This window comes from Pongo abelii, chromosome 11 (genome assembly GCF_028885655.2).
Source record: "Pongo abelii isolate AG06213 chromosome 11, NHGRI_mPonAbe1-v2.0_pri, whole genome shotgun sequence".
Classification (NCBI taxonomy): Eukaryota; Metazoa; Chordata; class Mammalia; order Primates; family Hominidae; genus Pongo; species Pongo abelii.
The window spans coordinates 84,605,659-84,616,847 of NC_071996.2; the positions used below are offsets into that span (position 1 = coordinate 84,605,659).

The 11,189-nt window shown below is 34.6% G+C and overlaps 1 protein-coding gene across 6 annotated transcripts in view; it reads left to right on the top strand.

Moving 5' to 3' along the window:
- The window catches only part of ITPRID2 (ITPR interacting domain containing 2), a 126,726-nt gene extending 117,216 nt beyond the window's left edge, over positions 1-9,510 (top strand). For 3 of the 6 annotated variants that reach the window (XM_054548821.2, XM_063712587.1, XM_024243041.2), the window contains 3 exons: positions 1,025-1,489; positions 7,253-7,370; positions 8,339-9,510. In XM_054548821.2, the coding sequence (XP_054404796.1) occupies positions 1,025-1,489; positions 7,253-7,357 (570 nt within the window). In that variant the 3' untranslated portion in view covers positions 7,358-7,370; positions 8,339-9,510. 6 annotated transcript variants of the gene reach the window in all.
- Positions 9,511-11,189: the final 1,679 nt, after the last annotated feature.

An 11,189-nucleotide genomic window follows, 5' to 3' on the forward strand; every position in this document is an offset into this window, starting at 1 on the left:
ATCCCAGCACTTTATTTAAGTGGTTGAGGTGAAAGGATTGCTTCAAGCCAGGAGTTTGAGACCAGCCTAGTCAACAAAATGAGACCCTTTCTCTACAGAAAATTTAAAAATCAGCCAGGCATGGTGATATGTGCCTGTAGTCCCAGGTACTCAGGAGGCTGAGGCGGGAGGATCGCTTGAGGCCAGGAGCTCAAGGTTACAGTGAGCTATGATTGTGCCACTGCACTCCAGCCTGGGTGACAGAGCAAGACCCTGTCTTTAAAAAATAATAGGCCAGGTGTGGTGGCTCATGCCTGTAATCCTAGCATTTTGGGAGGCTGAGGCAAGTGGCTCACCTGAGGTCAGGAGTTGAAGACCAGCCTGACCAACATGGTGAAACCCCATCTCTACTAAAAATACAAAAATTAGCTGGGCATTGGTGGCAGGCATCTGTAATCCTAGCTACTTGGGAGGCTGAGGCAGGAGACTCGCTTGAACCCGGGAGGCGGAGGTTAAAGTGAGCCGAGATCAAGCCATTGCACTCCAGCCTGGGTGACAGAGTGAGACTCCATCTTAAAAAAAAAAAAAAAATTGATTTTTAATTTACACTTCAGGAGAAATGTGCTTTCACAGTTTGATCCTGGGTTCTTTAGGTAGTTAGAGCTGTAACATGACCACATTTTTAACAGAAATCTGACTTTATTGTGTTAGACAGATTGGTTCATTTGGGGGCAAAAGCACTATGAGTAACTATTTTTCACTAGTTACTCTTCCTTACAAGTAATTTGGACACTTGGTGGTAACAAGTAAAATTTCATCCTACTATGTATTCTGTTTACCTGTTTTGTTGCTTCATCTCAATAGGAATTTAAATTTTACTTACCATTTTTGCAAATAAAATTGAGTAGTTACTAAATTAATGGAATAGATTTATGTCTTTACAAATTACATGATTTTAGGCAATAATAACAACCAGGACTTTAACCTTTTTAGCTACCAATCTTAATTCCAAGAGAGAAGAATAACATTTTTTTATGATCTCCAGGTCACTGAACTGATACAGGAGCAGTCATACCTGAAGTCTGAATTGGGCCTGGGACTTGGAGAAATGGGATTTGAAATTCCTCCTGGAGAAAGCTCAGAATCTGTTTTTTCCCAGGCAACATCAGAATCATCTTCTGTATGTTCTGGTCCCTCTCATGCTAACAGAAGAACTGGAGTACCTTCTACTGCCTCAGTGGGCAAACCCAAAACCCCATTAGTGGCAAGGAAGAAAGTATTCCGAGCATCGGTGGCTCTAACGCCAACAGCTCCTTCTAGAACAGGCTCTGTGCAGACACCTCCAGATTTGGAAAGTTCTGAGGAAGTTGATGCAGCTGAAGAAGCCCCAGAAGTTGTAGGACCTAAATCTGAAGTGGAAGAAGGGCATGGAAAACTCCCATCAATGCCAGCTGCTGAGGAAATGCATAAAAATGTGGAGCAAGATGAGTTGCAGCAAGTCATACGGGAGGTGGGTAAAATCTGTGTCTAATTCATTTATTTGGAGGTATATGTTAGAGGAGATTTTGTCTGAATATTAATTATTTACAGAATGTTCTTTTGATTCACTGTATTCAATAATTTTCACAGAGCTTTTAAATTAGCTTTCCTGTTGATCAAGTTTGTGTCAATTAAGATATATTTGTAATGGCATTTCTGCAAATTTCATACTCTAATGTGAAATAATTACAATTCTCTGTGTTCACTATGGTGAGAAAGATATGTGAAGGACTCAAAATAAACATATGACATACTCTTTGGACCTCTTGTTTCCACATCTACAAAATGAGGAATTACAGTTGAGATCTCTTTGAGGATTAAAAGCTGCGTTTTATAGCTGGACGTGGTGGCATGTGCCTGTAGTCCCAGCTACTCTGGAGGCTGGGGCAGGAGAATTACTTGAACCCAGGAGGCGGAGGTTGCAGTGAGCCAAGATCAGGCCGTTGCACTCCATCCTGGGCAGTAGAGCAAGACTCCATCTCAAAAAAAAAGCAACTGCATTTTATAATTTCAATTGATATGAGAAAATGATTTTGTGATTTTAATAAGTGTAAATAGATTGATTTGGTTTGGTGTTTTTTGTTCAAAAATCAAAATATACTAAGAAAAGAGTGTTTGCCCTAGGTGATAGCAGCATAAGAACTTGAAGAATTACCATAGTTATGGATGACCAAAAGAACTGCAAAAGAAAATTACATATGATTAGTAGTGAAAGTTCAAAAGTTGAGAAAATTAGTAAAATAAATGTTTTTTGCACTGAGATCAGGTAATAGGAAGGAATAGAATATATCGTTTAAACAGCTCAATGCAATTATCTCTGTTTACCTAGTAGTATTCTGTGGATTAAACTGTACATAAGCAAATGTGAAATTTGCTGTATATGCAGTTCTCTAGTATTTCAATCATGTTGAATCAAATCACATTTTCAAAACAAGCATTATAGTAGAAGACTTCATGTCTGTAATTTATTTTCATGATATGACTCTACCAACTAAATGTTTAAAAGGTCTTAATTCTATAAATTTATTTTTCCTACAAATGTAATTATTTTTGTAAGTTGGTTTTGGCTGCCTAATGTTTAGCAAACTCAGCATTCACCCTACTCAGTCAGATGTGTCTATGATTAATAATCCATTCCTGTTTACATGTTTTATATCAAAGATCAGTTTTTGAGTGAAATTATGTAATTATTCTTCTCCACACTATATTTGCTAACTGAGGAAGCGGGTTTTAAGGTAACTTTTTTTTTTTCTAGAAATGTGATGTTTTTGTTCCCCTCAGCTTGCTTTGGTATGAAAGTTTTCTTTGAAAACTTTGTATTGCTCTTTTAGCACAAATACTCCATTCAGTGCACACTTGAATCCTCATTTTTAGAATTTTAATGACCTGATATGTCCTGTAGGTGATTTCCTAAGAATAGAATGTTCATTTCAGACTAGAACATTGATTATTTGGCTTATAAGACATAGCATAGAGAAAATTTAGTTATTCCCATTAGGCTGCCTTGGTCCTAGAGAATTAATCATTTAAAAGAACCTCTCATTAAATATGAAAGATTTTATAATTTGCAGACACTTAAACTGGTATGCAAGGCAAATGTTCAAAGAATTTTTCAGAATTTGTTATTTAAACCATTAATTAGAAACTGCTTAGTTCTGAATTTGGCATAGGCTTGAGGAAGTTGAGTTTAACATTTATTCTTTTACTGTCTACAAAAGACCTACCCAGAAAAATATGTATAGATCAAACAAGGCATAAGAGGAGTATTGTTGTACTTAAGAAAACAAATTATTTTAAAGTACTTTAAAAGCACATTTAATAGATAAATTAGTTTAATGCCAGTTATAATTTAAAAAATAATTTATGTTAATATTCTCTTAGTTACAATAGTTTTCTGTTTATAAAGTATTTAAAATTTAGGTTGGTTTTTATTCCAGTCATTCAAATTGGTAACCTTTTTACCTAAATACATACTGTACTAAATTCCAATTTTTCAAAATCTTGGTGTACAGCTACCAAGAAAATTAAATTAGATTCTGTCTTCCTAGCAGATCTGAGCCCCTAATCCCATTAACAAAGCCACCATTTAGGAAGGCAAGATTTAATCTTGGGCTGAACAGTTTTGCAGGTGAGGATTAAGCATGTTTGGCAGGCACTTTCAGGAAAGTTTTCTTACTGCGTTCATGGATGCATGAAAACAATGGTAACTGTCAGGCCTTTGTTTCTTTCGTTGTACCATTAAGTGAGGTTTTTAAAAAGAGGGTTTTCATCATTTATAATGTGTTAATACAGTAGAATTCTTTTTTTGAAGGACAACATTGAAAGTCTTTTCAGACAAATATTTAATACACTAGTTACGTAGCTAAACTTTTGTCATATTAAAGATACCTCTTTTCTGCATGTGCATTGTACTAGGAAAAAAGTACACACTGTCTTAAAATTTGCCCAAGTCATCTGTGATGTATGTGATCAGTGGCCTGAAACTGTTTGCAGTTACTTTAAAAATGTATAAATGTGTGTAAATAAAAAGGTTACTTAATAGGATGAATGAATACATGCCCACAGAAGCCAATTCAGCAAAATTAAATGTCAAGGAGTAAACATAGATTGCTTTGTGTTTAGAGAGTTATTTGTTAATTGGAGTTCATAGACTTTTCATGCCTTTTGGGATCTTTATTAGAGCACGTCTGACATGTTTTACCCATGTATTTTGGTAAATACACAGCTTGCTCATGTGTTCTTATGGAAATTTCTTTTAGCGATCACTTGTTGTAATAGCTGCCACTTAGTAGGCACTCAATAAGTGCATAATAAGTGGATGTGTTCCGCCATGCTTCAGACTTGTAGTCAGTCTTTTTGTATTGTCGATGAGCATGACTTTCTCAATCTCAGGTAGTCTGTAGTTAGCCTACATTTTTTTGGAAATTGTGCTCATAAAGGTAATTTTACCATCCATCCCAGGGGAGTTTCCTCACTTCTAATCCTTCCAACCTTTCCATAGCATGGGAGACTTTAGAAGTAAATTATTTGTCCATACATTTATTCATTCAATAAATTAATAAAGACATTGTATCATTTTCATGGCCATTTTATCTGTAGTCTGCTTTTGTTTTTCTGCTTTCTCTTCCTTTTTGTGTCTGATATTGTCTCTCACCCTTGTGCTTTCTCAATCTCTCATTGATTCTTTCATTCAGACACTTACTGAGTTCTTACTGTATGCTGAGATACACTGATAAATGAGACCTGACCTGCTCGCTGAAGGAGCTCACAGTACACCTTCCATCTGACCTCACCCTTCCTATTCCGATTCCCTTCTGCTCTCTAGAGGGAACTGTCTTGGCAGTCAGGCTCCATTATACTCCCCTCTTATTTGAGACTGTCTTGCTACAGAGTTTTCTATCTCCACTGTCATCTGAAATTGTTCTTTCTTTGTTGTGACATACCATGTAAAAGCTGCCATTCTCTGAGAATTTTGTCCCACACTAGTCTCTCATTTATCAAAATTTTTTCTGTTCTTATGTCATTAATGAATCAATAAATTATTTTTCCTTTAGTATTTTATGAAACCGACCAGGTGTGGTGGCTCACGCCTGTAATCACAGCACTTTGGGAGGCCGAGGTGGGCGGATCACCTGAGGTCAGGAGTTCGAGACTAGCCTGGCCAACATGGTGAAACCCCATCTCTAATAAATACAAAAATTAGCCAGGTGTAGTGGTAATTCCAGCTATGCAGGAGGCTGAGGCAGGAGAATTACTTGAACCTGGGAGGCAGAGGTTTCAGTGAGCCGAGATTGTGCCCCTACACTCCAGTCTGGATGACACAGCAAGACTCTATCTCAAAAATAAATAAATAAGAAAGATATTTTATGAAATAGTATTCATTTTGTGTCCATTGAGATTATGTCATGCTTGATGGTAGAGATTCTTTTATACTTTATTCCAATAATGCCTATACTCCCAAAAAAGATTGGCACACATTTCTGGTTTGTCAAGAATACATTTTGGTGGCTGGGCGCGGTGGCTCACGCCTGTAATCCCAGCACTTTGGGAGGCCAAGGCAGGCGCATCACGAGGTCAGGAGATCGAGACCATCCCGGCTAATGTGGTGAAACCCTGTCTCTACTAAAAATACAAAAAATTAGCCGAGCGTGGTGGCGGGCGCCTGTAGTCCCAGCTACTGAGGAGGCTGAGGCAGGGGAATGGCATGAAACCAGGTGGTGCAGCTTGTAGTGAGCCGAGATTGTGCCACTGCACTCCAGCCTGGGTGACAGAGTGAGACTCCGTCTCAAAAAAAAAAAAAAAAATACATTTTGGCTAGTTTGTTTTTTGAGCAATGAAGAATAATGAGATATAATAAAATGGCCATATTGCATTGGTAACAGGACTGGAAAGACTATACTCATTGTTGTGAATATAGATTTGCAGTGGTCCTAATTCAGTATATCGTATTTCTGTTTATATACTGTGACTAAGAGATTCTGGTTTTTATAATATTTGTATCCAACACATACTTGTTTGAAAAGTAAATCTGAAGTGCCGTGTGCTTCAGAATCTTTTGATGTTGTTTAAAGTTTAGAAATATTGATAAAAGGTAAAGTGAAAAGGTTATAGTATTTAAATATATTCCAGTACAGATGGTTGGTAGCTAAGGAGTGTTTTGTTTCTTTAAATAACTATGTATAAATCTATGTATTGTGTACCAGTTTTGCATGATAGACTAATAGAGGACCATTTTTGGAAAGATTATAGTTAAGATGTGTTTGAGATGTACTTAGGAACATTTTAGGAAATAAATCAATTTGGCTGACAGGAAACTGGAAATGTTGAATTTTTAAGAGCTTGTTGAGAGTATCTTGAGTGCTTATTTGGGAACACATTATCACTTTATTTCAGGAAATACACATTTATAGCTTTCACAAAGGGCTATTTAAAAGTGATGCTGTATCATTAGAGAGAAAAGGTGGAGATAGGCATATGTAAGTATTTGGACATCTGTAGAAGAAAATCCTGATGGAATTGTCATTGCCTCAGGTCTGTTTGCCTTTTCCAACAATAAAATGAGATGTATATCCTCATATCCTATATGCATATTGGAAACAAAAGCTTAGATGGGTGGCAATGATACCATGCAACTTAAAGAAAAAGTTATTTCTTTACAGTTTATGGTTGTTTTGAGGATGTTTTTTATATTTTAAAATAAATTGTACTAAATGATAATTTCTTCTTCCCATTTAAAATGTGTTAGGTTAGAACAATATGTCTTTAGATACCTTGCTGTCAGTCGGCATAAACAGGCAGTATACCTGTATATTCTTTTGCCTCTAAAAGATTTTCTCAGCAATGAGAGCACTTGTGTCTCTGCTGATTACCTTACAAAGTTAGACAATACTAAAAACATTTAAGAAGTCCTTCCAGATTATTTTTTTGACATGAGGTAAAGTATTTACTAGAAGTTTTCTAATTTATGAAATAGCATTTTCTAATGTCCTCACCTTATGAATTGTGATATTTGTAATCTAGTTAGCTGAATGATTCTAGACCAGTCCTTGGGAGTCTGATCTGGGTTGGATGATAGATGGACTCGATTCCCCACTCCCTCTCTGTATTGCAGGGAGATTCACATGAAGGTGAAATTAAGAAATTGAATGCTATTTGGTTTTTTTTTTCTGAAAACAGGAAAAAATAAATTCCATTCATAGTGGTAAATTTTTGTTTTATTGTTTTTCCAATCTAGATTAAAGAGTCTATTGTTGGAGAAATCAGACGGGAAATTGTAAGTGGACTTTTGGCAGCAGTATCTTCAAGTAAAGCGTCTAATTCTAAGCAAGATAATCATTAAACGGAAATTATAGGTAAATTTTTCTGAATTTCTTTGTTGAGCTAAATGTAAATAGTAACTGGCATTTTATTCTTTGTTTTGTTAGTACACAGGTTTGGTTCTCTAGTTAAATTTTGAGTTTTAGAATGTATGTAATATGTTATTTTACAGTGTGAAAATTTCACACAAGCCTATTTGAAGTGTAAGTCAAATCCCATAATACAAATCTCCAAGGAATTACTTATATTGGGTCATTCTACTGAAATTTCATTATAGTAATAAATCCTGGAATTGGACCTTCAAACCTGAATCTTATTTTGATTATAATGGTATTTCAGATGTATAGTTTTAAAGAACAAGATTTTGTGAATTAATCACAACTTCTAAGTATCTTTCCTAATTATTTTTATCTTTTAAAGAAACATATCCCGTAGATTCATTTCTAATAATAATTTATTTCAAAAAACTCTTTTATATGTCTGTCTTAGTAAAATGAATTATTTTCATTTTATCTCATAGCTCTAATTACATTAAAAAATTTTTTTGTAGAGATGGGGTCTTGCTATGTTGCCCATGCTAGTCTTAAACTCCTAGCCTCAAGTGATCCTCCTGCTTTAGCTCTAACTTCATTTCATATAGTATATATAAATAATAATTCTTGGTGAATGCAAAAAGAAATAATAAGTTGAGTAGAATAGAACTAAAAATATTAATTGAATAAGACATGAGAAACAAATGTAATTTGAAAAGTATAATATACAATTTCAGATATAGGAAATTGGAAAATATTTTAATAAATTATGTCACAAAGCAATTAATAGGAATTATTTTTTTTAAAGCCAGGGATAAAAGAATTAACTCTCAGGAAGATGTATAGAGATTACAGGATAATCATGTTTCTGTGTATATATATTTGCATAAAATTCTCATCTCCCTTTAAAGAAACTTTTAATAATAGTATTTGAAAGAGGTTTAAAACTGACTTCTCTTTTCTTTTTTAAGGTTGGCATGGATCCTATTAGCTGTGTAATACTGGAATTATCAATGATATGCACTGGTGGAGGTGTTACTTGTGCTTTAGAAGATACTTGCTGTTGAGCTGGGCTACTGTATACAGTGTACAATGTGTATTTCTTCAACTGTGTATTTTAAAAAAACATACATAGAAACTTAGGCACTTTGCTATTTCTTTTCTAAACTCAAAAACTCTAGCCATTTGAAAAGCCTAATATTTATTTGTATGTCAATATTTTTCATTTGATTCCCTATTAGAATTAATTATAAAACTTGAAGACTTCCAGACTTATCCAACTTATAAATAACATATTTCTTCAGACTAACTTCTTAAAACACTGACCTCTATGAGGTATTTACTGTGCAATAACTGGTTCATTTTTTCAGGGCTTGAAGCAACCAATGATTTTTCCCTCCACTGCTGTTAATTAATGTCACTTCCAAGAAGAAAAACTGTTCTGTTGTAAAAAATATAATTGCTCTTAATTCTTGAGGAGGTTACTAATAGCAGTAGGATAGAATTATATGAGGTTACCTACAACTACTTAATGTTCTTACACTGTAAGCCTTGTTGCTTTACCCAAGACAAATGTAATTTTATCATTGCTTTTGTAGTATTTTTCTTTTGGAAATGTGCCTTATGTTAAACACTATGTACTTTTACTTTTTGCATTGTCCAGACTTCTTTATTAGATGGAGATGTTTCTTTTCTGTCTTTTAGACTAAATAGAGTATCATCCAAATAATGGGGCCTATGACTTGAATGAATAGAAATGAATAAGCTGGTGTTTGTTTTTTCAAAATGGAAGTAATTTAGAATTGTTCTCCTCATACATAAAATGATTTTAGTTCAGTTTTAACCAGTGAAAACTTTGTTTTTATGAAAAAAAAGGAAAATGGTTTCCTATTTGGTTTTATATGTGTTAAATAAATATGTAAAGTAACCACCAAATGTTATTAGAATTTTTCTTCTAGCATTTATAATTTTTTCAACTCCTATTGTGTTTCTTTGTGTGTGATATTTTAATCAAAAGTGGTTGAGTTGTTAACTGTTCTTTGAAAGAATCTCTAAAAGGCTTATAAATGTTTGAAATATCACACAAAAGCTGATTTCTAAAATATATATATATTAAAACAATAAAGTATTTATTTTGCCTAAAGTGTTTTAGTGGTTTCTTAAACTGCAACATGAAGATTTTGAATTAGATTTGATAGGTAACAAATGAGGTCCAAAAGAATTGCAGCATATAACCCAATAGGGTGATACTCTCTTTTCCTAGGGAAGTGTTATGATGCTTTAAAAAAACGATGCTTTAAAAAATGCTGTTTAAGACTAGACCACCCTGGAAAGAGGGCATGATTGAGGCCTCTTTGGCTCATCTAGTTCTGTGGTCATGATAATTACCATCAGAGGTCAAATAAAACTTCTCTTTAAAAATAAGCTATTAAACTACAGACAGTAGGTATTAAAATACTATTTAACTTTTTGTTCAATAACAACAGTAATAACACCTATCAACCAAATGCCCCAATTTTTTTTTTTAATACTTTAAGTTTTAGGGTACATGTGCACAACGTGCAGGTTTGTTACATATGTATACATGTGCCATGTTGGTTTGCTGCACCCATTAACTCGTCATTTAACATTAGGTATATCTCCTAATGCTATCCCTCCCCCCTCCCCCCCACCCCACAACAGGCCCCGGTGTGTGATGTTCCCCTTCCTGTGTCCATGTGTTCTCATTGTTCAATTCCCACCTATGAGTGAGAACATGCGGTGTTTGGTTTTTTGTCCTTGCGATAGTTTGCCGAGAATGATGGTTTCCAGCTTCATCCATGTCCCTACAAAGGACATGAACTCATCATTTTTTATGGCTGCATAGTATTCCATGGTGTATATATGCCACATTTTCTTAATCCAGTCTATCATTGTTGGACATTTGGGTTGGTTCCAAGTCTTTGCTATTGTGAATAGTGCCGCAATAAGCATACGTGTGCATGTGTCTTTATAGCAGCATGATTTATAATCCTTTGGGTATATACCCAGTAATGGGATGGCTGGGTCAAATGGTATTTCTAGTTCTAGATCCTTGAGGAATTGCCACACTGACTTCCACAATAGTTGAACTAGTTTACAATCCCACCCCCAAATGCCCCATATTAATATAGTAATCAATGATTTTAACTATTTAGTTTTGAAATCACTTTTAGTTAATTTTTTGATGATACAAGATACCCAGATTTTGATAATCAAAATTAGAAATATAACAGTTGCAATAAAAGGCTGAGATAATCAGCAAATTACCTACATAGTATATGAATGAAATAAGAGGAGTCTCAACAACTATCAGAGTTTTACATTCCTCCCCATTTTATTGTGTACTTAACATTTGAAAGCTATCAAGTTCAAGCCACCGTGCTAGCTGCTATGTGGAAATGAAAAATGAAAGGGTCAAAAAAAGACAAAGTCAAGGCATCTTTTAATTTATGGATACATTTAGAAGTGTCAACGAATAACTAAAATAATTTGAGAGACTATAGCTTGGGGTGGTCAGAGAAGCCTACCAAGGAGATGCGATTTGAGTAAAGTCTTAAAGTAGTTAAGAACATTAGCAAAAGTTATCAAGAATACACAGAGTTTGAATTACCATGTACATGATCAAAGCAATATTTTTTAAATGCCAAGTTCATAGTTTGTGCGTATTGTGCTAAGAGCTTGCACAAAGCATAGAAGAGAAAGAAACTTGAAATGGTGATTTTGATGTTTGGAGTTACTATGAATGATATACCGTGAGAAAAACAGGCAGATTTTGAAGTACATTTCAGATTTGAAGTACAT